Source organism: Petromyzon marinus, chromosome 26 (genome assembly GCF_048934315.1).
Source record: "Petromyzon marinus isolate PM22_M1 ecotype Great Lakes invasive population chromosome 26, UKy_Petmar_22M1.pri1.0, whole genome shotgun sequence".
In the NCBI taxonomy this organism is placed as follows: domain Eukaryota; kingdom Metazoa; phylum Chordata; class Hyperoartia; order Petromyzontiformes; family Petromyzontidae; genus Petromyzon; species Petromyzon marinus.
Window position 1 is genome coordinate 5,121,910 of NC_133692.1, and position 27,506 is coordinate 5,149,415.

The 27,506-nt window shown below is 48.6% G+C and overlaps 2 protein-coding genes across 7 annotated transcripts in view; both read right to left on the bottom strand.

The window, feature by feature from the left end:
- The window catches only part of ZNF207 (zinc finger protein 207), a 9,911-nt gene extending 4,019 nt beyond the window's left edge, over nucleotides 1-5,892 (bottom strand). For 2 of the 3 annotated variants that reach the window (XR_012945396.1, XM_032961186.2), the window contains exons 1-10: nucleotides 5,716-5,892; nucleotides 4,488-4,614; nucleotides 3,968-4,106; nucleotides 3,325-3,474; nucleotides 2,689-2,752; nucleotides 2,461-2,540; nucleotides 2,225-2,340; nucleotides 1,554-1,640; nucleotides 729-995; nucleotides 224-338 (exon numbers count right to left, since the gene is read on the bottom strand). Coding sequence is in view for 2 of the 3 variants with exons in the window: in XM_032961186.2 (XP_032817077.2) it covers nucleotides 224-338; nucleotides 729-995; nucleotides 1,554-1,640; nucleotides 2,225-2,340; nucleotides 2,461-2,540; nucleotides 2,689-2,752; nucleotides 3,325-3,474; nucleotides 3,968-4,106; nucleotides 4,488-4,614; nucleotides 5,716-5,756 (1,186 nt within the window). In the remaining variant the exon portion in view is untranslated. The remainder of the gene's footprint in view (nucleotides 1-223; nucleotides 339-728; nucleotides 996-1,553; nucleotides 1,641-2,224; nucleotides 2,341-2,460; nucleotides 2,541-2,688; nucleotides 2,753-3,324; nucleotides 3,475-3,967; nucleotides 4,107-4,487; nucleotides 4,615-5,715) is intronic. The other variant, XM_032961187.2, reaches the window with a different exon arrangement.
- Nucleotides 5,893-11,132: 5,240 nt separating this feature from the next.
- Nucleotides 11,133-27,506, bottom strand: part of LOC116946208 (rhomboid-related protein 1) — a 31,665-nt gene continuing 15,291 nt past the window's right edge. For 2 of the 4 annotated variants that reach the window (XM_032961189.2, XM_032961190.2), the window contains exons 3-9: nucleotides 26,205-26,363; nucleotides 24,556-24,801; nucleotides 23,631-23,779; nucleotides 22,481-22,593; nucleotides 20,356-20,456; nucleotides 13,589-13,649; nucleotides 11,133-12,453 (exon numbers count right to left, since the gene is read on the bottom strand). In XM_032961189.2, the coding sequence (XP_032817080.1) occupies nucleotides 12,158-12,453; nucleotides 13,589-13,649; nucleotides 20,356-20,456; nucleotides 22,481-22,593; nucleotides 23,631-23,779; nucleotides 24,556-24,801; nucleotides 26,205-26,363 (1,125 nt within the window). In that variant the 3' untranslated portion in view covers nucleotides 11,133-12,157. The remainder of the gene's footprint in view (nucleotides 12,454-13,588; nucleotides 13,650-20,355; nucleotides 20,457-22,480; nucleotides 22,594-23,630; nucleotides 23,780-24,555; nucleotides 24,802-26,204; nucleotides 26,364-27,506) is intronic. The other 2 variants (XM_032961192.2, XM_032961193.2) reach the window with 1 other exon arrangement.

Consider the following 27,506-nt stretch of genomic DNA (forward strand, 5'->3'; position numbering starts at 1 on the left):
CAAGCAACAGACACAAATCGCAATGAGCTACACTGTCAATTCAAACATCAACAGTTGTCTCCATTGACCAATCAAGTGAGGGTGGCTTTTCAGTGTATTTTTCCAACATTCCTTGTACATTAAATGATGCTTACTGTGTGTGGAAAATGTGGAAGCCCATTTGGCGTGAGAGCAGCATGTACTGTGACACCAGGCCACTGTCACCACAAATGTTGTTTGTTACCTTGCGGAGGGCCAGGTGGCCTCATACCAGGCATTCCAGCCATGTTCCCCATCCCGGTCTGGCCATACATGGGTACCTTACACTGGTACTTTGGTATCTGCGCCCTTTTCTCCTCCTGTAAAAGTAACTCGAATTAAATCCCAGCAAATAAGGCAATCGGATCAAAGCATTGAAGCAAATGTCTTTTATCACATCACAACATTTAAACTACAAGAGAATAGGTTTGTGAACAATAATGTGCAGCTCAAGAACACCAATCCTAAAGGAAAATGCTGTGGGGATGGAGCATGTTGGGCACACAACTCTTACCCGAGGGGGAATATCATTTCTTAATTCTTACTGCGCACTATCTCTGAAGGGGGTGGGGGAAGGGGTAGGCCGCAGCAGAGGTAACTGTAAGTTCACACTAGAGGACAAACGCACCAACCGTTTTGTTTTTTGCCAGCGCGACAATTCATCGCGACCGGGCCACGCTGCTCGTCAGCTGGTGGCTGCGCCCACTGACCAGCGAGATGTCCTCGTCCGGGTGGATGAGCCGGCACGTGGCGCTGTTGACGTTCAGAGCGGCAGGCTTACTGGCCGCGAGCGTAGGCGCCTTGCACGCCGCCTCCCCAGCGTGGGCCGACGTGCTGGCGGCCGCCGTGGACGGCGCGGCGTGGTGTTGCTGGGAGTACGCCGGGAAGGTGGGACGGGGCGACCCGGCTGTCGACGGTGAAATTCCGCCCAGCGGCTTAAAGTCTGTGCCCACGGGCGCAGACGATGTCGTGGTGGGCTGTGGGGGCAAAACGAGGTTGAGGTAGGTCTGGTGTCAACAATGCTCAAGTGTCGTCACACTCGTAGACAAGAGGAATTACGAATGAGGCACCGATGAGGAACACACATAGATGCAAATGGAAAATGTAATCTGCACTAATTTAATCGTCAATATCACATCTTATCTAAGGCAACGTCTACTGAAATGGAATCAAAAACTTCAGCAACCAGTTCCATAAAACATTTAGTGATTATCTAAATAGCTCAGGGAATTGTAATTCCAATTGTTTTATTCAATAAACCCTAGGTAACAGAAGAGTAGTTATTTATCAACTTATTTATTGACATTTAAGGTTAACAGTTATAAGCAATTTAGTGTAAACTTACAGTTTCTAGAATCTGATTCAGAAAAAAACAAGTACAATATTAGTACACAACAGTTTGATAGTGGATGGCAGGGACTTCTACACTATTTATTGCAGCGAGAACAAATCCAAACCGCAACGTTTACAATGAACATGTAACGGTTAAACTGCATGCACCACTTAAGGCTCTTCCGAGCGTGCACAAAGCTTACTTGTGATGCTGTAGGGAGGGATTTAGAGGGAGAGGCCGAAGAGGACGTAATAGAAGAAGAGACAGCGGTGGACAGGTGGGAAGAAATCTACCAGAGAGGTAGGAAAGAACAGGAAAACCTTAATTTAAAGAGGATAAGGTTCTTTTCTAGTATATAAGATACAAATTGCCTATGACCAAATCACCCAGAATGTGCCCGACCTCATCACAGCAGCCCTTTTCATTCCACTGCGGGGTTGAGCCTGGATGGTGCTTGGATGAGTGACCAGCATTAACAACAGGTTGCTAAAGGCTGCTAGGCTACATGGTCGGCATAGGTCAGTGCATACAATGTCTTTGTTGTCACGGTTTTCCATCATCTCGTATCTGCACTACCCACCTTTACAACCTACAATGACCAGTGTGAAGTTCAGTCGAATCAGCCCCTTGATCACCACAATGGGGGGGGAGACCCTAATACAGCAGTGGGCTGAAAAATTGACTATATATGTACAAGCTACACATTGTGCACAAGATATAATGGGAGTATTGTAAACAAATGATGCTTGATTGCTTTATGAAACAGGCCAATTACTCAACGTTAATAAAGTCAAGGAACACAAGGCAGCATAGTCGGTCCTGAATTGACCCGGTCTTGTTGGCATGAGAATGTATGCACCACTGTTCACACACCTGCCCAGCACTCGGGAAGAGAGGCTTGGTGACCGGCGGCTGCTGCAGGACCGGTCGTGGAGGCATCCCGTTGTGCTGCCCGGGGATAGGCATCAACCCTGGACGTGGTGCGTAGCCTATCGCAGACAAAAAACTATTATTGAAGCCGACAGAGTAACCGCATCCCCAAGTGTGGATGTGCAAAAAGGATGTTTTGCTTGAACACGGCGTGCTCACGTGAAAGGTGGTTCACTCACCTGGAGGGGCCTGCGGCATTCCAGGCACCATCGGATGCATTCCATGCGCATGAGGCATCATCCCACCCATAGGCATCATGCTTTGAAGACCACAACAAATGCAAATACATTAGTAAACAATAGACCAAATCTTGAACCCAATTACTCTGACCCATATGCTTGGCTTTGCATCTTGGCATTCAGATCTACTAAAGCTCAAGTTGCATTTCATGGTAATTTGTTACATACCCTGGCATCATCGGTGGCATCCCTGGCATCATGGGTGGCATTCCTTGCATCATTGCTGGCATCCCTAAACAATAAAGAACACATTAGCTTTTGAAGGTGCAGAAACAAAAAAATATATATACATATTTAAACGACAATGTGGAAATTGTGCGAATGTCAAAGGCTGCTGCACATATCAGGCAGTAACGCACTTTATCTTGGAACAGGACACAAAACTATGAAAAAAAACAATTATTATTTGACTATAAGTTTAAAAAGACGAAACAGATAACTAGGCTGTGGGTCCCGATTGAAAAGTTGAGGCTTTGGTAATAAGAAAAGCAGATTTTTAAATAGGCTCAAGACACTGGTGGTGCAGATAGTGATATTTAATAAATACAGAAAACTAATGTTTCTTGAAAGTCAGTTTACATACAACTACCTTTACAACCATTATAAAAGCCCAATGAGACCAGATGTCTCTCTTTTCTTCAACAAAAGACATGCATTAAAACAGATATCCATCTGGTTTACAAGGAGCTTCAAACTCATGTTAGCCAGCCTGGGAAAGACAGCCTAGTTTAAAACGTGCAAGTGCTATTTGTTTTTGGAGTTGCCTTAATTCTACTAAAAGAGAGCAGAAAAAAAGTTCTTCACCTGGCATCATGTTGGGCATGGGAGCCATGGTGGGTATGGCAGGTGCAGCTTGGGGTGCGGCCTCTGTTTGCCCAGAGAAGGTGCTCGGCTCATCATCCTCACTCTCTTCAGAGTTCTCCTGGCTGGTTTGGTTCTGTTTCTTCTTGGCCTCTGTAAGAACAAAGATACATTGTGTCAATCCTCAAACTGGGAACCACGGAGGCCATGATGCACTCCTCTCTTACCAGGTCTCTTTACAGAATATTGGAGAACCGATGAGATCACTTTGTGTTTAACTAAGAGATGGCTTGCTATATGCATGACACAGGAAACCCAACTAGGGCACCACTTTGGATATGTGGCTTGCTTCCAATTGGTTGACCCTGCCCAGTAAGTGCTCTGTGCTAGAGACTGGGGCGGTCGACCCTGGGCCTCGAGGTTGCATCAGATCGGTCACCACTGTTGAGACTAGGGAATCGGAAAAGAGCTCGCTTGGGGATTTGGGAGCAGGGGGGGGGGGGATCGTAGGTATTGGTGCTGGAGGGTGGATGCTGCTGTATGTTTGTTGAACTTCGTTCGCACCGCACATAGCCAACCATCGAAATGCACTTTCTGGCTGTATTTACAATGTGCCATCAACATGCACGTGGCACTCTACGCTTACCCAGCGACTTCTGCTCCATCATACGCCGTCTCTCCTCCACGTCTTTCTCAGGGATACCTTCCATGCCGTATATTTCCAACTCGATGTCGGTCCTCCCAGGAATAGCATTTGGCACTGCATCAACAGTTTCCTTGTGAACCTGCAAGAACCATTATTAAGAAAAAAATAACTACTTACTCTTCCAGCTGCATTGTACTCATACAGTTCTATAAAGAAGTGTTTTAATAATTATGAATGCAACAATTGATACATTCCGAATACAATTCTTGGGCTAGTACTACATACATTGTGAGAATTTTGAAAAATTACTGTTACATTTGCACTTATGGCACTAAGTATAAAAATGAGACAGAAGAGAACTAAATTATCTAATTCAATCCGGACCTCACTTTGTAACAAACCATCGAATTGCTGAAAGGTTGAATCATTTTAAAAGACAGTTTCATTCTAAGTATAATTTTAAAAAATATCTCCAAATGCGGTGCATAAAAACCGGCAAAACAACGCACCAAAAACATACCTGCATACAGTGAATGACCAGACCTGGCCCGGTGTAAAGCTTCTTGTGACATATGTGACACTTGAAATGCTTGGCTTTCTGATGTTGAATCAAAATCTTCTCATCGTCAAACTCCCTGTTGCAATACCTGGATGGCGTGCAGTTCAGGAAAACCCCTCGCAGCATCGCAACACGTCAACCATACTACCGCCCATGCAAATACTTGAATTAATGTTTTTCTCTTCTGAAAATTCGACATCGTCTCAAAACAGTTTGTGAATAACGCAGTGTGAACGTTGACTGGTCGAGATCATACAATTTCTAAGTTTTAACCAGATGTTGCAGGTGCATTTTGAATTGTTCATCCATGTAAATATTGTACCGATTAAATGACATGCCGTTAATTGGTGACAAAATAACCCACATTCTTTGCTCAATAACCACATTCCCATCAATCTCAACTTCCTTCACATCATCCATATCCTCATACGTTTCCGCATGTCATCGGGTATCACAATCACCCTATTTAACCCCACTGCATTCTTTCCATACCACATCACCTCAACCTCATTATCCGTATTCCCCATACCAACGTCACCAGCTCTCGCCACTCCTCCATTCATCTCCCCAATTTCACCGAAATAAACCTAAAAACCTCCCTCCTTCATATCACTCTCAACATCCTTTATCTTTCTCCCTCATCAAACTCACTGTCCGCATCGCCGGCAATCGCGCGATAGGTTCTCTCATTCGTCATGATGCGTTATCACCCCCCCCCCCCCCATCATTCTTCTTTCCACCTTTCATCCCCCTGATCATCCTCCGCCGCTTACTATCCTCCAAAACCATCTTATATTCCAGCATCCCCTGCTCATCATCATGTCCCTCCAACACAAATGCGAACACTAAACTAATTCCCCTCGAACCTCCCTCGCCATCACATGACAACATGCAACACCCCCCACCCCCACGCCAAACAGCTTCAATCGGTAAACTCCTAAGACTCCACCGTATGGCACCACGGTGCGAAAAAGCCCAGCCAAGTCACCGTCCCACGCCTTAGACAAGTGGTTAAAGTAAAAAAAAATCATGAACGCGTGAGGAGTTTATTGTCGCTGCCGACGTCGCCTAGTTGCTCCCGAGGCCTCAGCCTACACGAGGCCTCAGCGGGCCCAACCCAGGAGTTGGCAACCTCCGCGTTTCAGACCCCCCCCCGCCACGCGACGCCACCAGAAGTCGCAAAGGATACCAGCACCAGGGCTTCACGTTCTTCTTTTTCTTCCTCCCCATGGCAAAGCGGCGAGAGAGCCGGAGGACGCTGCGCAGACGAAGCCTCGCGATTCGTGTTAGGGGTGTAAAAAAAATGCTTTCGCTGGCTCGCGAAATGGCGGCGTCCCGCTCCCAGCGTGCACCGCGCGCCGGCCCCAGCTTGACCAATCGGAGCCCGGGAGGGAAGGGGCCACGCCCCTCTTGGTTACAAGGCTCTGATTGGACAGATGTCGGCTTGTGGGCGGAGGTCAGTCGTGCCGTAAGCCACACCCCCCCCCACCCCTCCACACCCCCCGCACTCCTCCGCAACCCCCCCACACACCCTCCCACACCCCCCACCGCACCCCCCTCACCCCCTCACCCCCACCGCACTCCCCACACCGCCCCCAACACCCCCACCACCTCCTCCTCTCAATCAACGCCAACTCCCGGTAGTAAATTCCATCACAGAGTCTTTTTTTGAGTTATAACGCGTCAATATAAATGTGTCGTTAAACCCGCCACCACCCGACACAACCAGCAAGGTTTGTCACGTAAACAGAAACACGCCAATTAGTGACTAGTTCGACACACCGGTTGTGTTGGAGAGTTAACCCACAACACATTTACAATTCGAGTAACGTGACGTTTCACCAGTAATTACAACCAGCATCATCAGGCAACAGCCAGATTTGTAAACATAGATAGAGGGGTTTGGGGGGGGTTCAATGTGTTGTTAACCCGCCGCCACTAACTCGACACAGCCAATTAGGATGGTTTGTCACGTTATCAGAACGTGCCAATTCGTTACTAGTGTAATGACAGAGCCTGCGTGCGGTTAGAGTGCACTAGTGGCCACGGGAGGTACTGACAGGGGAGTCAGCCGACAGTACGAGTGGACTAGTGGCCACGGGAGGTACTGACAGGGGAGTCAGCCGACAGTACGAGTGGACTAGTGGCCACGGCAGGTACTGACAGGGGAGTCAGCCGACAGTACGAGTGGGCTAGTGGCCACGGGAGGTACTGACAGGGGAGTCAGCCGACATTACGAGTGGACTAGTGGCCACAGGAGGTACTGACAGGGGAGTCAGCCGACAGTACGAGTGGGCTAGTGGCCACGGGAGGTACTGACAGGGGAGTCAGCTGTGAGTGCGAAGGGACCCATGGCTACGGGAATGACCGAGAAGGGAGCGTGGTCAGGCGACGGAAGAGGACGGTGGAGTCTGCCGGTGGAGCGAGCGTCCAGAGTCAGCGAGAAGGTTCGGGAAGGGGGGCGTGGCCTCGTTCGGTATATAAGGGGGAGATGCGCGGGAGACTTGGGGCTGTTGCGGTGGGGGTCTCCGCCTGATGTCAAATGAGCGTGTCTTTAATAAAGTGCCATCTCAAGAGAAGTGTGTCAAGTAGTCATTACGCAAGTACAGCACACCGGTGTGTTGGAGAGCAACGAGAGTCTGCATACATTGCACCATCACGATCGCAGGGGCATGCGATTGAAGCGGCCTCGGAAGCAGTTCTTTAATGTCATCTTCCACCGGTTGTTCTCTAACATTGGGTGATGTTACACCGCGTGAGCGTTCCAAATAACAATGTAATTATATTTCGATTTAAAGCTTTCGTGACTGCAAGGATTCATCTTCTTTGGTTCTTTTGGTAAAGTCACGTAGAATGAGAATAAAATAATAAATTGAGAATTGAGAATATTATTGGGTTATTTTATTTTATCAATTTATTATTTTATTCTCATTCTACGTGACTTTACCGAAAGAACCAAATAACAATGTAATTATATGCTTGCGTATGATGGCAACGTGTTCAGGAGCGCAATACCAATGTCGAGGTCTGCTAGCCACGACAAGAGGGCTTGATAGTTTTGGTAGTGTTGCTGTTCCGCCGTTGAACAAGTGAGAGACTGCAGCGGTTTTTCTACATGGTCCATAAATAATATCATCACATCATGCCGATAATGCATTTTGGAAATGCATATTTGGGAGAGAGACGACAACAAAAAAAACATAACCATTGAAAGTGCATTGTGAATCACCATTACGCCGACACAAAGAAGATGGTCAAAGCCGAGGCTTAAAGGCCAACGAATATGATCACTCTGTGCATCAACAAAAAGGGCAGATGTACTTCTTGCCTTTCTCCATCGCTTGTCTCAGCACTAACCCTGCCCACCGCACCTTGCTCCACACTCGCAGCAAGACCCGTAGAGAAACGTTCATCCACGTTTAATCAAGACAATGCGATCATAAGTTTAACCCCCCAAAAAAATTAAGCCGTGGAGAATATAAATAGAAAACAGACAACCAGACGACGCCTCGCCTTCATGCATTTGTCTTTGATGCAAGCCTGACTCTCCAGATGAGGCGCTGTGTTGAAATCGGTCGAGCGTTTGCTTGGACTGAATCAATGTTGCTGATATTACGTATTCATACATGGCTGATGGGTAGTGTAAAACAAATACTTAGATTTGTTTATGTGGAGAGACGTGTAAATAGTTTGGTGATTTGTAAAGTTGACCATTGCACGTTGGTTGGCTCTCAGTGTTAATGTACCTGACAGGCTGCCTTGGTTTCCGCCTGCTTTCTGCACAGCATTGGAGTTCATAATTTATAATCAAACGTAAAACATGGTTGGTGGCCACACACAAGGCCAACCCTTGACTTAACACAGGGGCCCGATGGTTCCCTCACCCTGCTGTTCATACTCCCTCACAATTGGGAAACTCACGGCAAAGTCACTTGCCAAGTCGCCGGGATAAGAACCCAGGTGAAAGGGTTCGGAGGTCGGGGGATATTCCCGTGTGTGTATGTGCGCGTGTGTGTCGGGTCGACTTCTGACTTGAGCGGCTCGCCCGGCATTCTTGCACGAATTGTTGTCACAAGAAGACCCTCGTGGGATTGTGTCCCCAGCCTCATTGTTCCCCGGGCAACCGCGTGCAGGCTGCCACGGGGCGGTGGTACCACATTACAGATCATGGATATTATTTAGTTTATTTAGTTTGGAAAGAGCGCCCGTTAAGCCGTGGCGTCTCACAGCGCTTTACACCCACCTCTGATGAGCACGGTTGGCTGCATACGGTGCAAAAGAAGTTCAACAAGTCACAAGTCATTACACCTCATCTGAAACATTTGAAAGAGCAACCCCAGTTGCAGCTGTCTCTGTGTGGAAAAATGACAGCACCTGTCCTGCAAGTGATCATTCGTCTGCCAATAGGTGGCAATGATCGTATTGTGTACTCCTCAATTGATAATTGTGTAGTGTAATTTAAGAATTTGGCAAATGTGGACCATGATGCAGGCACATAATGGTCTACTTGCGTCGATGATGTCCACTATGAAGAGACGGTGCTTACTATGTTATGGTTAATATACCCTAGGCAATAACCAGGGACGCCCTGCTGAATTCCAACCATGGAACATAGAAATAACACAATGTAGGGCTCTTTATATTTATCGAGAACAGTAGAGCATGTTGAAAATGGCACGAGGACTTCTCAATAAACTGAAATTTATAACTATTACTCGTATTATTATTTTGCTCTTATATACGAGGCAGGCTATGTCACTAGTTGAGTGGTCACCAAAGGAAATGAAGTTATGAGATACGCTCATGTGCAGGAGATAGATGGATTGTTGCATTGCATGACCATGAACAATCCCAATGGCTTGGAGAGGCCTTCATCCAGCAGTAAATAGCTCAAAGCTAGTTATGATCATTCATTTAATTGTACACCATCTCTCAAATAGCACTTCACAGACTGATGTTATGCTTAGGAATAGTTAAAATAATAGTGTATGAAGCTAAACAATTAGAATTTTAAAAAATCAGCTCACACAAACGATTGTAGATCACTTCCAAGATGATAATTTCTGTTCTGTGTCGGAAACACTTCGCTGGCTCCACTATGGGATTTGTAGGCTTCTTTATAAATACTGTATATCCTCGCAGAGGGTGGAGGATTACATTAAACAAGTCCTCACCATGAGCCCTGAGTGTGAAAACTGGTGGCACGGCAGGTGGATTGGCACAACACAATTTTATATTTGTATTCAGAGGAACATAGGCATGATGTGATAAACCTGCTATAAGCTAATGTTGTGTGCCTTACGGTACAGGCAAATACAATTACATGTTTCCATTGATGGAGTGACAGCCGAATGATTATCACGCCTAAGATAGGCCCAGCCACCGCAGAGATGGAGCGATAATTTAGCTTGTGTGCACGTAGTGGATGGATTGTTGCATCGCATGACCATGAGGTATGGCAATGGCTTGGGGAGGCCTTCAGACCGTTGTCATTCCACGGCTGAATTACAGCCTTCCAATGTCCTGTCATCCATGGGGGTTGTCTGTCCATACCTTCACCACGCTGGTCACTGAATGGTGGAGAGAGATTTCACTCACCACTGACATTCGCCACGGCTAGCAATCAAACTCTGGTTTCTGGACTCAATGTGAAATCATCCAGAGTCATGGTGAACTGGTAAAGGCATCCATGGAATGGGGCACTTAAATAAGGGCATTAAATGAGGTCACATGGGAATGTGTTTATCAGCGTATGTAAAAGTCACTTTTATGGAAATTGATTAAACTGTAAAAATGAAATAGTGGTCCAGGGGGCTGTCCTGCGTTCCTTATTGCATTCGTGGGCTCCACTCTGCTCAGCGTGGCTTTTGCAACCTAACAGAGGACCGACCGACTGGCTTAACCATTTAATGGCAAACACAGCCCCTTCGGAAAATCTATTGCTGTCTGGCCCTCCGATGGCATGATGTCCGATGTTTCATACCAAATGCCGGTGGCTTCTACTGGGAATGAATTGGAACTATTCAACGCGTGGTAAAACACGAAAACACATCAAGGGTGCTCTACAACATAACCACACAAAACAACCTAATCGGTACATCTTCTTGGTTATTTCGGTAAAGTCACGTAGAAGGAAAATAATAAAAATAAAACAATAAAATAAAGTTCTCACGAAAGCTTTAAATCGAAACCTAATTGGTAGTCAGCATCTGGAAATCATGTTCAAATTACAAGGGTGCTCTTTAACCTTTTCCATGGCTTTAAATGTGTGTGTGTGTATTTGGGGTGTAGTGGTGGTATTTAATGTACTGCACAACGAACCTGGAAACCCGAGTTCGATACCCAGCCGCAACTTCCATCATTGGCGAGTGATATCTGAGGAGGTCCTCGTCACTCACCTTCACCAGCTTGGTGAAAACAACATCTCACGATCAACATGTGCTGTTCATCCAGTATTGTGGTGACAAAGGGCTTAAGAATAGTTTTACATTATTTAGGAATGTGTGCTAAAGTGCGGTTTCAAAAATGTGGCGTATATTATAAGTCAAGGACATCAAAGTTTTGGCAAAATATGCAAAACATCAAATCTCTCTGGCAGCAAAATCGTCAATTTCACAGCACATGTGTCAAAATGTGTTTATTTTCCAAAATGGCAGTATCATTTACTTGTATAAAAACGACAACGCTGATGAAAATGTAATTCACACAACGAAAGCAAATAAGAACGTCAACATTTAAATATCTATATGGAAAAAAAAATCACTTTCATTAAATAAAAAACAATACGAAAAATAACACTATCGCAGTATAAATTATTCAGCTTAATTAAATACCACCTTTTCCACACGCCATTGTCTTTGCATCCCATTTTAGGTAAACGTGTAGTGTGATCATCGTTCGCTCACCCACTGCTCGTAGAAGGTCCTCCACTGGAGGGAGCTCCAGGAAGCCCATCTAGAGGGTATTTGCGTCCCAACCTCAAAGACAATTTTCTACGTTCACTGAGGGCTCATGCCACCCGCCCGTCCGCCCGTCCGAATAGAGGCCCTCTTGACAATATCACAACCGGGCCTAGGGTTGCCACCTGTCCCGGTTTTCCCAGGGTCGTCCTCCTTTTTGAGGTAGCTATTGCTAGGAAATCTGTAAAGTCTTCCCAGGACATTAAAAGTCCTGGCTTTCGTCAGTTGCGGAAAAATACACCACTCAATATATTTTACATATAATTTACATGAAGTTTTCCCCTAATATTGTTGCGAAATATTCCTCGTCCCATGATATGTCCTGGATAATTTTGTACCTCGGGTGGTTCGGGTAGAGCGAGCAAGCAGCTTGCAATTAGAAACTTCCAGTTCTAATCCCGTTTCGGGGGGGGGAGGTTGAGTCAACTGATCCTCTCTCTCGGCTTCATAAACTAAGTACCATTTTGTAGATGAGTCCACGGTGGTTTTCCTATGGACAGACTCACCCCCGTCGTATCAATGTGGAATTCCCACAACCGGCTCAGGGCTGTAAACATTCGAGCGGAAAATCACTTTCAAAGTTCTGCCCTTGTAGAAATTTCTCCCAGTGGGTGGCAACCCGCAACCGGGCCCCATCAGATCCGCGAGGGATCTCACGGCCAAGAGCAACGGTCAATGGCCCCCTGCCGGCGCCGCCTCTGCCGCCGCCGGCGGTGGCCTGTCGGCTCCCGCCGGGTCGCCCATCGCCACGTTGCACGCGACGGCGAGCAGCACGGAGGCGGCGTACGCCAGCGACGCGACGCGCCAGCAGCACTGGTCACGCAGCCGCTGCTCGTAGCAGCGCAGCACGGCCAGGCCGAGCGTGAGACCCACCCACACCCCGGCCAGGTGGGGCACGAAGCTGGGCTGGGCGGGCGCCGCCCTCGGGGAGAGACGGAGCCACACCGCGCGGCCCAACTCGGCGCTCACTGCGACGAGGGAGGCAGTGGCAGGAGTGAGACAGGGTGACAGGCCCGTGTGAGCACAGGGCGACAGGCCCGTGTGTGGTTATACCGCCGTCAGGGTCCACATTTTTGTTTTTTTTTAAATACCTCTACAGCACTCGCAAATGACTCCACTCCTTACTGGCGGACTAAATGATCACCCGTTTAACACGCGGGCTTTCGCGACGAATATTGTTCATAATGAAGGTTTTGGGTTAGATCGTGTAAGTATACATGTGTTGAAACTCTATACCACCCGACACGGCCAATCAGTCAGGGATTTGTCACGTAAACAAAAAGACAAATAGTTGCTACTTCAGCCCACCGGCGTGTTGAAGAGTGAATCCACAACATTTACAATTTGAGTACCAGCGAAAAGTCGTACCGCACAGGGACAAGCTGTCATTGGGAGGTCCCCTTGGCAAAACAAAAAAAACTGCGCTCCCAGATGTTTCGTTACATTCCTTAAGTAATTTAAATACAAGTTGTATTACGTATCATCATCATTATTATTTAAAAAAAGTGTGGCAAGAGAATGAGACATTGAGCCGTGGCCCTCAGATCTGAGGTGGCATCAGATGGAGCCAAGGCTGGATTCGACCCACCACTAAATTTCGCACAACGTGCAGCCCACATGCTGGCCCACGATATTTAACCATCACTGCAAACATCTTTGGGGCCGTCCATAAATGACGTCACGCACCTAGGGGGGGGGGTGGTCAGATATTTGTGACGATGTGTGACGAGGTGGGGGGGGGGGTGATAAATGTGACGTCACATAAAAATGGGCAACTTTAAATAAATATAGACAACACGTTCTACTAAATTAAATGGACTTTTTAATTTTGTTTTCCTACAACATCAGAGTGCAGCAGCACATTAAATACACACTACAATGGCAATAGTTTAAAGCCATTTGAAGCATGTTTTTTTGGGGGGGGGCAGAGCTTTGTGACGTCATATTTGAGGGGGGTCTGACTTTTTGTGACGCCATGTGACGATGGGGGGGGGGGTAAAACATCGTCCAAAATCGCGTGACGTCATTTATGGACGGCCCCTTAGCCGTACTCGTCAGGTACTAGAGTAAGCGGGGCTGAACTCGAGGTGCAACGTCACTTACTGAGCAGCAGGAGGAAGGCCATCCTCAACACTCTGAAGGAACCCTTCATCCTCGACCAGTTCTAGCAAAACAAATGATAGGGGGGGGGGGGCGGGAAGATTTACGGAGGAACGCCTATGAAGTTTATTTTTTTTAAGTCAGTGCTGTATCGTCAACAAACAATTCTGGTGATTTTCTTTTAAAAGTGTGTAATGCACGCGATGGCAGCTGAGCTTTTGCCAACGCCTGATGATGCTGGATGTAATCTCCAGCGAAACGTCGGACAAATGTGTCACCAATTTGCTTGTTTTTCAACGTTCTTCCAGTTTGCTGAAAAACCAAATCAATTAGCACATTTGCCCACGTGATAACTTTATTTGATTAGCTCTGTCGGCTGCTGGAGGTTGATACGGTAATTTCAAACATTGCATTAAACCTACAAGCCGGAAAAAAAACTAATTATGACTTACATTGGTAGTGAAAGCATATGTATAACAGCGTACAACACAACGATAAAAATGATGTTACTGTTCACCCAGGAAAGGTTACCTTGAGTGTTATGATGTTTACAGGAGTGTCCTTCTGGGATATTTGTCCTGGATATTTAGGCAATTCATTTTCGAGCAGTTGCATTCAGTTCATTACGTGGCATAATAAATGAATATGAACGTAATAAGTCGCATCCACGCTCAAAAACTCACCACATCTGTGATGAACGCTGCCTTATGACAGAAATGTATACAAGAGGCTTACCCTTCAGGCAAGGGGTATATACTGTATGTATAACAGTCACTGTGATCACTGTTACGTTGCAATTATGGCTTTATTTTTTTGGCGATTTCGAAAAGTTTTTTGGTTTGGACATGTTTGTTTTGTTGTAGTACGGAGTTAGACTGATGGCCTTAATCTAAGTTTTCTTGTGGTTGTTGTTGTTTGACTTGCATCCCACTGGGATTTTTTGCACACATCGTTGGTGTACGGTGCTTTTTTCAGGAATATTTTGCTGATTTTTTTCATGGATTTTCTGTTTGCACAGTCACATAGTCACTTTAAGATGTTTTTCTTGTTCGTGTTTTTTTTGTTTGTTGTGGTTGCACCCGATTCAAGAGCCGAATGGCTCACAGGGCTATACAAAAAAATAAACTGAAACTGAAAAACTGAATATCAATGCTCTATGGAATGTATAGTCCACTGGTAGATGAAGGGCTTCCAATGCCGTGTCAGTCTTGTGGGTTGTTTGATCATACTTTACCACTGCAGTTTAGCAGGGTTTTTGTGGGGTGATGTCCCAGGTCCAATTCAGATATCATTCACCACTGGCATAGCCATAGCTGGGAGTCGAAGATGATGTTACCACGTGTTTCAAGATAACACATTAAAGCGAATTCTAACATAATAACAAATGTGGCAAGCTTATACTGTATGGCACATGGCTTCAAAGTTAATCTGAAATTAAAGTCCAAGCACAACATTACATTGAGGTACTGTATGTCAATCGCTGTTACCCCCCCTCCACCCACCCCGATAAAAAAACACACACAAAGGACCCATTCGCAGCGTTGCCTGCCAATGGCGTAGCGATCGAGTGTGCAGGCGCTGCAACTGCACCGGCGCCCACACACCGCAGATCACCGGGCTACAAAAAGAGAGAGCCAAATGGAAATTGGACATGGGGCCCTCGTTTTAAGCTGCTGCAAACACAAGCTTATGCCTGTGTAGTCTACCACCACAATTCAAAAAGGGCAAAAGGCAATGTGCCATTGTTGCTGGAAAGGCCGTTTCACGTAACGTCCGCTCCAAAGTGTTTTACCGAACAACCGCAAACCACGCCATTTGTATTTTACTCCTCGTTGAGCAGCGCAGCACTTTCATCAACAAAGCCAACGCCCCCCCCCCCAACCCCAACCTCATCGCTGCCGAGCCATGGACCACAAAAACACCAAGGCCACGCTGCGACAAGAGTAGCACGTGTGTAACTGTCGGTCCCAAGTGGCCCGATTAATGGCCATAAAGCGGGGCCGTGGGCCAGCTGGACAGTATTTATAGCTGGGCCCTGCTTGCTCGCTCGCTCGCCCGTCCACTCGCCCGCCCGCTCGTCTCGCTTTATTTCTGACACTTTTGAGAGCTTGATGGGTGGCGGTGGTGAGGGGGAGGGGATGATCCATACAATGCAGGGGTGGGGGCTGGGGGGGCAGATGGATGGCGGGGGGGGGCAGCTGAGAAGTGAGTTTTGCATGCTAATGATCGTGAGGCTCAGCGGTTGTTGCAGGCCATATAACCTTTTGTTGGCCGTTCTCTACTCTTCTTTTCTCTCCTTCATTGTGTGGTAATTTTCACTCTCAATTCTTCACGTAGTTTGGCATTCAAATGCATTTCGTTGGGATTTCATTGTTCCATCGTTAGCGGTGCAATAACTGTTTAATAATTTAAATTAACGGCCCTTTTGTCAATTAAGTGGTGGATGAAGGTGCCTTCCCACGCCATTTCGGTCATAGGAGTTGTCTGACCATACTTCACCACGCTGGTTAATTCGGGTTGGTGCAAGAAGGTGGAGGCCCGGCACCTGATCCAGACATCACCTCGCCGCTGATGTAAGCCATGGCTGCAAGCTGAACTCGGGTCACTGGGTTCATCGCGCGGAGCGTGCTAACTGCTGCGCCACTGCTCCACGTCATTAAAAGAAGCCCACTGGTCATGACAATCCACGTGACTTCTTTGTGCCACCGCGATGGATGGAATAAAGAGTAAAACGCGAGTAACAAAATGCACTTTAGCAACCGAGGCCCATCCAGTATGTTGGGCCAACGTACGTTGGAACGTTGGGGCAAACTTTGAGCCAACGGTTCCATCCACATGCCGACGTTGGCCTAACGTTGCACGTTCAATGGGGCTTCTAACAGAGCTCCCAGTGAGAAAGATTCATCCCGACCTTGTGACCAACCATTTCCTTTCACCTGACCAATTCCATTCACCCCAGGTAGCAAATGTATTGAGCAGCAATGAATTTACGTTCCGTTTTCCGTTCACGTTAAAAACAAAAAGTATATATTTAGCTGTCTCTCCCCATCAACCTAATAAAACGCACGTCCTGTTTTTTCTCAGTCGCAATCTCATTTAAACACTTTATTCATTAAAATTTATTTTTTTAAACTACAAACTTTCATTCAACTGTCATGTTCTTCCATTGAGAGAGCATTTTTCCAATTATTGTAGACACGCATACACGTCCATGAATAAGTTTAAGCAATTAAACGCTTCTGCGCCCAGTCAAAGGGCTTACGCACACTTTTATGAAGCTGTCTTAAATGTTTTTTTCCTTTCTTGAGAAATAGACTGCGGATGCGTCTCATATTTAATTGCACGTTTCCGAGAGATGGTCTTGTATCACATGCTTTAGAATTTAAGATTCGTACATCGTTATTGCCATGAATAACTATGCTCCATTGCCCCCCACAGCGTGTCCGTAGTTCATGCGCTCCAATCACGAGTACCATGAGATGTTCTAGTTTACAGATGCTTTATAACTTAACCTTCTCATCATTACTGTTCTTATTTACAAGAGTGCATCTCTCCAATTGAAAGTGCTGGTTATAGTAATTGACTAATGGGTTTGTTGAGATGCTACATTTAACAAGTAGTCGTCGGCTTTCGCGACCAATATTTGAATTCACAATTGGGATTTTGGGCCGGATCGCCGAAGTAAGGGGGATGGGGGGGGGGGCATTTTCCAAAATTATGGAATATTTCCTGATGATGCTGATTGTACTCCCTGCGAAACGTTGGACGAAATTGTCACCAATTTTATTGCTTTTCAACGTTCCTCCAGTTTGCTGAAAAACCAAACCAATTGGCACATTTGCCCACGTAACAACTTGATTATCTATGTCGGCTGCTGGAGGTTGATACGGTAATTTCAAACATTTCAATAAACCTACAAGCTAAAAAGAAACAAATTATGACCTCATTGTCAAATGTGTTTGGATTGCTCCCTGCTAAAGCACAGCGGTATGGAACAAACTGCCCCCTGCATGGCAAAACAATCAGCTTCACTGTCCATTGTCCTTTGTTCCCTTACAAACTTCTCTTCCCACTGCCTTCCTCATCATTGACACCGCCGTGCCCTTTCCCAACTTGCCTACCCAATCGTCACACTCACTCATCGTTAACCGCTCACTGTCACTTTCATCAGCGTTGTTTTTTTTCACGCATCATCACACCCATGTGCTGCCGTCCTTCTCATCAACTCATCTCGTCACGCGCAAATGCTTCATTCTTTGTTCAGCGCCTTGGTGAAGGCCCCAATGTAAATTAAAATAAGATAATAATTTGGCACGTTTGTCCGCGTGACGACTTTACGAATCGGCCGTGTCGGGTGGAGGAGGGTGTACGACACAAATTTTAGTCACACGGCGATCTGACCCAAACATAAATATGAATCTCGAGATGCTATTGTATCTCTTTAGGCTTTGTAAATGTTGTGTATTTGCTCTCCAAAACACCGGTGTGCTGTACTAGTAACGAATTGGCATGTTCTGTTTACGTGACACATCTTACTAATTGGCCGTGTCGGGTGGTGGCAGGTTTAACGACACATTTGAATATTTACGCGATCTAACCTCAAAAAAATCTGTATTATGGATCTCTATAGGCTTCATTATTACAATTTCTCGATATTGTCGTTATCAATAATAATAATCGTCATCACCATGTCACTTTCACACAATGAGTCCCGGCCAGAGCATTTGAACGATTTTTTTTTATCACGTTGTGGATTCATTGGATTCTGCGTGAAATTCCCCATCCCGCCTCCTCTTAAGACAGAGAGAGCCTTGCCACAGTGGCTGTTACTACTACAATAGAACTCCCGCTATTGACGAGAGGGCGAGGCGGAATTGTACCCGGAGATTAACAGCTCCGCTCCACTGCTGTCACTGTCACTGCTGCCGCTACTGCTGTCCCGCGTACTTGGTGAGAGCCCCATCCTGGACACCCCCCCCCACCAACCATTGCTTCCCCACCTCACATTGTTACAACCACCACCACGCGTGATCGCTATGGATACAGACGCCGCGGCCGTCGCGCCGGCCCACACAGGCGCAGCTCAATGCCTCCCCGCTAATCCTCCGGCATTCGCGACGTCCTTCACCCCCTGGCGCCGTCGCGTATCACTCGGCGGAATGTAAAGGGAGCGAAATTCTCTCTTTCTGTCTCTCTGTCTCTCTCTCTGTCTCTCTCTGTCTCTCGTGCGAGCCCGCGTGTGCGTGGATCAGTCAGACAACCCATGGCACCTGCTGGGTCTGTCCCGTGACCTCCTGCCAGCGCGCGTTCCACATTTCACGTGGCCTTAACGTGCACCTAGCCTGGCACAAGCGACGTATTGACGTCACCGCCACTTGATGGCGAATGGCGGTTGTTGTTGATGTGGAGGGGGAGCGGTGGTGTAGCAGTTAGAGCGCGCTGCGCTACGAACCCAGCGACCCGAGTTCGATTCCCGGCTCACAGCCAACACCGGCGACGATTTACGTGAACCGGTCCTGGGCCTCCCCGAGGTTGACTCAGCCTCAAATGAGTGCCTGGTGCGGCGTGTAAAAAAACATCGCCACTAGGGAGACAAAGGCGGTCCGGGCGTGGTGTTGGCCGCCCACCCACTCGTGCGCCGTGCCGACCTTCGTAGATGCCACTCGCTAACGGCACTTGCCCCAAGAGTCTGCAGAGGCTACACGGGGGGATCTTTGCATTCGGATATGAATTGAGTTGCAACTCCAATCCCACGTCCACGTTTGGGAATCCAGCTGCTGTCCACAGAGGGGTCGACGAGTGGCGACCGTGCGCCCCGTGTCCTCGGATAACGCTCCAAGCGTGCATTACAACTCCAGCGAGCGCCGTCTGTCGCTGGCCCGCCTGCCGCTTTCGGGCGTTTGGAGCTGTGCTCGGCAAATGTGATTGGGTAAATATGTTTAATCAGAGCGTGGCGTGGATGGGGTGGGCCCGCTCCGGTGCAAGCAATGCTAATTGTGGGGGGGGGGGGCATCACTCCCCGATTCGAAATTCTCCACCCGTCTTATTTCGAAGCCTGGTGCCTTGGCTCCACAGCGAGCCGTGGGCCACAGAGTGCAGTTGCACCGCCTGCGCACTCGATAGCGACACCGCTGGGTAATCAAGGTAGGCTGGGGCAGTGAGGCATGGAGCACGCACCTCTCTCTCGCTCACCGCCACCATGCCGGCCCACCTCACACTCCTCCTCTTTTAAAATTACTTTTGACAAATTATATTTCGTCTTGTTTTTACCATGTCGTTTTTTTTATTTGTTTATCATTGAGTTTCGGTTAACGCCGTTAGCCTGACTATAACGTAAACCGTCAGTAACCAATTAATTGCGTGTATCGTGAGTGCGAACGTCGATTTTTTTTAATATAGCAGATGAAATCGATGCACCAATTTAACTTTTTTTTTACTTTTAACCACTAGGTGTTGTCATGCCGGTGGGACGCAGAGCAAAGCATAACGCCGCCACTCAGCCACAATCTCTAAGATTTTGACTGAACAAACTCTAGATTGTAGCTGAACATAAAGTGGATGCATTATTTTTTCACGTAAAAAAACAAGACAATAAAAATGAACCGTCTACGGGAAGGCACCGATGGGTTACTCGGTCAAGGCACGTCGGGCCGAGACGCGGCACTCGTGGGGCTTGTAAAACAATAGGATCAGATGCAGTGGTGGTGGTGGTGGGGGGTCAGGCTGCAGACAGGACTATTCATGAGTGTGGGTTCGCGCGGGGTCGTTACCATGGCGATGTTGGCCAGGTGGGCGGAGAGAAGAGCGTAGACCCCTCCCGAGGACCCCACGAGGGGGGCCCTCCTGTCTGCCACCGAGCCCAGCAGAGAGCCTGCGCCGACACAATTCAAGCGTTGGTGGGTCACAACGCGAGCGACACTGAGCAGAACAAGCTCGAACATCGCAAGGTTCAGGCGCCGCTTCTGGACAGAGACGACTGAGGAGAGGAGGGAATGGAAAGGAATGGGGGGGGGTTATGCACAGCAGTGGGAAGTTATAGGCTGACAACAACAATAATTTCACATTCCACTTTTTAAGCTTCTTGAAGGCCTGCTTTTTGAGTACAAGCCCGCACTCAAAATCCTACTATTGCTTTACACGATCCAAACGCCTGATCTCGCACTACCTGCATGCTGGCCAGCTCAGGCCCCAGGAGGTGGCAGTGCAACGACGCATTTAATCCATCTGTGCAGTGTTTTTGAGTGTTTAGTCTGTTATCTACATGGCTTTTATTGTTTTCCACGATTCTCTGTTTTACTCCTACTCAAAAGCCAGGACCGTCCTGAAAAAAGAAGTCGTGAGACTCATTGAAGCCTCCCTAAGCAAATAAAAGCCACTCTTGTCACGACACCCAAACTTCGGTGGCGTAGCATAGTTTGGTTTGGGCCCTGGTGCAGGGAATGGAATTGAGGGCCCCCCCCGATCCCTCCCCTCTATTCCGTAGCCCTTCGCTTGAGTCCCTCCAGCCGGTGGGCCCCGGTGCAGTCGCACAGCCTTCGCATACAACATCTGCGCCCCGACTGGAGCCTAAAGAGGGTCTGGTCATCTGTTAACCACGTACATGCAGGCTGCGTTGGCATTGGAGTTAAAGAGGCAGTTAGATGAGATCTAATTGTTTACTCGGTCTTTGCGAATGTAATTGCTTTTGAACTCGACCCTCTTCCACAGCTGAAATGCACCGTACCGGAAATCAAGTTATATAATGTTACAATGAACTCTGCATTCTTGTTTCTTCATCAATATCTCAGCTACCAATTGCACATGGGCCGTCGCAAACCCTTGTAGGCTTTGCGATGCCACCATCCATCTCGCTGCTGCACGCAAAACTATTTAACTAAACTTGTATTTTACCAGATAAGGCTCACTGAGCTGTATACTGTAACTCTTTTTCAGAAGTGACCTGGTCACAAATGATAGCTCAGCGAAGTGGCTTGTCACGTGGAAATGTATAGCAGCCAAATACTTGAAACGTATGTTTCTAAATCCACATGACTACGGGTAGAACATGCAAACTCCAAATATACAGGCGTCAGGGTCGAAGCCACGACTTCCTGCGTACCAAGCGAGGGAGATAATATCTCGCTGCTGCACACGAGCTGACGAGTCGCCCTTGAAAAAGACCATCTTAGCTTAACGATCCTTTCTTGGGAAATACAATTTCTAATTCTGATCCTGTTGCTCTCCATAATATCAGCTCTTTATTGTTACTTTAAAAACGTATTTCTGAATGTTAACTTGCGATCAACTGCTAATTCGTTGTCCATTGTTTAAATGTTCATTGACGATGAACGCACGTGTTGCCACCGTGCACACGATGCGAGATATTTTGACCGTTTACGTTTTCACTGGTGGTGGAGTGATTCAACCGGCACGATGATTCGATTACTCTTCATGATCCCGGGTTCGATCCAAGGTTTTTTTTTTTATTTAAACATTGCGGTGACCGTACATCTATGTATCGGAATCAGCTCAAGCCTCCCGTAACACACGTGACACCTGTGTGGCCACCCCCCTATCTGAATCCCGCCCCTCTCCCCGCCCCCTATGAAAACAGACGTTGCTCCGTGCAGCAGCACCGAGCTCCTCATGCAGCCCCTTCCTCCCTCACCCTCACCTCTCCTGACCCTTTGCCCCCGTTTCTCCGTTACTGTTCCATCCTACTCCCCCTCATTCCTCATTCTTTTCTCTCTTACCTTTACCGTTCCATGTTCTTTTTCCACCCTCTACTCCCCTTTCCCGCGATGTGCCACGGGTAAAAATTAAAAAAGTCGCGATTGTACATACATTTAGAGAGGCGACTCAGGTGTGAGTGTAGAGGTAGCGGCTGTGAGATGGGAGTACCGAGTCCCAGGGTACCTGCTAAAACACCGGCCATGTAAACCGCCCCTATCCGCAGAGAGCCATGGGCCATCTCCAGAGGCAGCCCCACGCTCAGCTGGGCCAGGAGGGCCAAGCCCAGCTGCTCTGCGCTGTCTCACACAGAGACACACGGTTACATAGACAACACACTTAGGTGTGGATGTATGTACACAAAAACAAAGAACTACCTTGTGGGGAAAAGTGCCGTCAGAGAACGCTTATTAGCACCAAAACGGCACACAAAGGGGTAGGCGGCCAGCGCCACGCGCAGGTCACCTTTGTCTCCCCAGCGCTGATGTTTGCACACCGCACCAGGTACTCGTCTTTAAGTCTGAGTCAGCCTAGGTGAAAACCCAGGACCGGTTCAGATAATCGTCACTAATGTTGGTCATGCGCAGGAATCGAACAAGGGTTGTCGGGTTTGTAGCATGGACACATACATGCACATGGACACCCGCAGACATTAAACACTGCAGACACAAATAGATATTAACACGTGCACGCACGTAAACACACACATACACAGTACTCACAAATATACACACAGACAAATATCCTTCGAGAGAAGGAGACACGCGGAGATAGACGAGGGAGTGACACCGGGAGTTTATATTAGTATTATTACTACGCTTGTTTACCCAGAAAAGACTCACCGAGTCTTAACTCGTTTTTAGGAAGGTCTTGCAAAGTCTTCTGCAGTAGTGGGATTTTGGCCAACACCAGTTACATTGTGTAAAGTGGGTTGTTGTCTGTTTTGCTATGGCAGGAAACCGGAGGACACGGAGGAAACCCACGCAGAACAGGGGGGGGGGGGGGGGGGGACATACACACTTCACACAGAAAGGCACCCGAGTCGGGACTCAAACCCAGACACTTCTCGCCGAATGGCATCCACGTATTGCCAGGCGCATTTCATCCATAAATTCCAATGCGGGAAATAAATAGAACCTGCAGGGTAAACCGCCAGAACTAGGGCTGAGAGTGAAGGCCAATGAGATCTCAAGACAGACTTAAATACTGTACATAGAACTGCTTTGCCTTAGATCAAGCGTAATACAACCACGCCACCCTGGCCAAGGAGAGAGAGAGAAAGACAGAGACAGGGAGCGACGTGTGGAGAGATGGGGAGAGCGACGGGGGAGTTTACCCGGCGTGCGTGAGCGCGTAGCTGAGGAACCTCCACGCCTCGTGGCGCCGCGGGGGGGAGTAGAGGAGCGACCCATTCATGAAGTCGGCGTCGTAAGTGGGCAGTAGCCACGTGCCCAGCGCCAGCCCGTACACCACAAACACCACGACCTGTGGCCAAAGATTCCCCAACCCCCCCCGTAGAGCCTTTAACAAATTGTTGGGGCAGGGCACTGTTAGCAAGCACCTATTAAGGCTGGCACGGCGCACGTGGGTTGTGGTGCGCCCAACACCGGGCCCATCCGCCTTTGTCTCTCTGGTGCTTAGCTTTACACAGCGCACAAGGCACACGCATGGTCAAGTAGATACGTTTCGCCTGTGCTGACAAAATATAAATTTGGCTCTATATGTATTATAGTTAGGCCACGAGGATGGAATGATGGCGCAGTGGTCCTGCCACTGATAAGAACCTGGCGAGCTGAATTTAATTTGGGCGTCGCAGTGGCTAGGACATGTTAACTACCTCGCCTGGTATACAGGAGTCCGTGGGTTCGTTCCTCGACCCTGACGCCTGCTGTTTATTTGGAGTTTGCATGTTCTCCCCGTGGTCGCGTGGATTTTTCTCCGGGTCCTCCGGATTTTCCCACCACATTTAGAATCAACATGCGTTTAGAGCATTTGGCTGCTGTAAATTTCCACACGATAAGCCACTTCTTTGGGCTATCATTTGTGACCAGGTCGCTTCTGAAAAAGAGATATATAGCTCCGTGGGCCTTACCTGGTAAAAGAAAAAAAATAGTAGTTTTAATTCATGGCCACGGCTAAAATCAGTGGCGCTTGACATCCAACCTTAATAATAATACTTTCATTGCACACAGCGTCATTCATGCCAACGGCATCGCGCGACCTTCGTATGCCAATGCCCCCCAGGTGTAATCCCCTCTCACCTGCGCGAGAGAGATGCTCGGCATGAGAAGGGGGGGCGGGCACCCCGAGTACACGTGCAGGAACCAGCGGCGCTCCGAGTCACGGGGCAGCGTCTCCCGCGCCACGCTCAGTAAGCAGCGGTCCCCCACTCCGGCCGAGCCCCCCACAACTCCAACGCTGCTCCCCGCGGTGCCCCCTTCTAACACGTCCGACCGCAGTCCTTGCGACACCGCGCACCTGAAGCTCGCTCGCCGCTTGTTGCTGAGCTGCGTGGGGTCACACCACATCCAGTATACCAGGAGACGAGCGCTTGGGTGAGCGTTTCATTGCCACATGGTGTCTAGAAATGACATGTTACGCGTATTCAGAATCATAATATTTATTTATACTGGAGGAATCCGATGAGCTACAAAGCTTTTGATTTGAAGCTTTCGTGACTGCAGGAATCCATACTCTTTGGTTCTTTCGGTAAAGTCACGTAGGTAGAAAAAATATATTATAATATATGACGACGTTTCGATCGCAACACAAGTGGTCGTCCTCAGGTGGAAAAAAATAATCTAGCAGTGGAACTGCTGGACCAGCGAGAGAGCAGCTACAACAAGAAACAGCTCTTGTTGCTGTAACAGCTCTCTCGCTGGTTCAGCAGTTCCACTGTTGGGTTATTTTTTTCCACCTGAGGACGACCGCTTGTGTTGCGATCGAAACATCGTGATACGATTTTTTATTTTATTTTTCTACCTACGTGACTTTACCGAAAGAACCAAAGAATATACAAAGCTCTTCTTCACAGAAGTCCAGTAGCAACAGATGTCCAGTGCGTTATTATTGATGTAGCGGCCCTCCATAACGGTCCCAACACCATCAGCATTCCCTACCACCTCACACGGTAACCTCAACCCCTGCACCGACTGGACCGGGAGAACCCCAGGGTATGACGATCTGTGATTGGCGGCTGGAAACGAGGTGACAGAGATGAGGGGTGGGGAGGAAATGGGAGAGGGGGCCGTGGGGAGAAAGATTGCACGTCGGAGGAGGGACGGGAGGAGAGAGCTGTGGATGAAGGAGGGAGCGGTGTGTGATGGAGGTAGAATAAACAGACTCGAACCTTGACCTATCTCGGCGTGTTGGTGAGGAGAGTGCCCGCTACACTATTATAATTCTCATTACTAGATGCTGCGGTGGTGTAATGGTCAGTACACTCGACTTGCAATCTAGAGGTCGCCGGTTCAATCTCCCGGTGTGGCCATTGAAACAATGATCACGTTTCTTCAATCCTAACCGCCCAAAGCCACCCACCGCCTCTTCCCCGCTGGTGTCCACCAAGCCGTATTAACAGGCACACGACTCGCTCGTTGATGGGCGGATCGCGTGTGGTGTGGCAGAGTGTGGGCACTTTCGCGCGTGGTGGGGTAAACTGTGGGTCAACAGTCGGCTAAGATCTGGATTTCAGCTGGATCTTGGAAAAAAATACATTTCCCGGCACATCGCATCCAGTGCACCTCTCGATTTGTCTGTGGCTACTCGCCAAGCCACGTGCCGCCTTACTCCAGTCCTGCCAGCGACCCTGCAAATATTCAGTGACACATTGAGCCTTGGTTCGGCTTCGTGAATGCGTTAGTCGCGTGGGAGGGAGGGAGGGAGTGGGGCGGTGCGGTGATGCCCTCACCGCCTCCACGAAGAGCCCATAGGAGACGGCCCCGTGCTCCTCTCGATGCAGCAGCGCGCTCAGAGCCTCGCGCCCCGCGGGACCCAGCTCCTCCCCGCGCGTCTGCAGCAGCGCACGCAGCGCCTCCTCGCTCAGGGAGCTCGGGAGTTCTGGCTCCAGCTGAGGGGGAGAGCGGGAGCCGACGACGTGACCGAGGGACAGAGGAGGGAACCCGAGGGGACCTACCTCTCCACGCTCGTCCAAACGGACTCACCTCCACGTACTCTCCTACGTCTCATCCCACTCTACTCCTCCCCCACGCACTCTCCTCCGCAACGCAACAGGTGCTACGCAAGACCAGTGGGAGGCACGGGACAGGGTCGTATACCATGGTGCCACTTTGTATTGAATGCGTCCGGGAATCGAACTCAATCCATCGGGGTTGTCGTGCAGTAGCATTCAAATTCCCCACAAAAAAAGACAAATTAAAAACATCCCCCCGTATATACTTAGCAGGTTGTTGGGGCAAGTGCTGTTAGCGAGCACCTGTGAAAGCCAGAACGGCACACGAGGGGGGGGAGGGGGGCAGGACCACCTCTGGCAGCCTTTGTCTCCATAACGGCGATGGTTACACACCGCACCAGGTCCTCAATTGAGGATGAGTCGACCTAGGGGAGGCCCAGGACCGGGAATCGAACTCGGGTCGCCGGGTCCATAGCGCGCTGCTGACCACTACACTACCACTATACCCCCCCCCCCCCCCCCCCATACACTGCGTGACACACTCAATAACAGCAGCGCGCTACACACACACTCTCTCTCACACACACTCTCTCACACACACACACTCTCACACACACACTCTCTCACACACACTCTCACACACACTCTCTCTCACACACACTCTCTCACACACACGCACTCTCACACACACACTCTCTCACACACACTCTCACACACACTCTCTCTCACACACACTCTCTCACACACACACACACTCTCACACACACTCTCACACAACAACAACAACAACAACCGCCATTTGCCACTAAGTGGCGGTGACGTCACCACGACGCTTGTGCCAGGCTATGTGCACCCTGAGGCCACGTGAAGTGTCGAACGCCCACTGGCAGGAGGTCACGGGGCAGACCCAGGTGCCACGGGTCGACTGACTGAGATGACTGGCTGATGCACCACCTGTGCCCCCTACTGTGCCAACCTGCTGTGCTTTAGCCACCCGGCGCTCCGCTCGTTGTTCTGAGCGTCGCTCCTCCGCCCTCCGTTGTTGTTGGAGGGCGACTGCCTCCAACTGCCCAGTAGCGT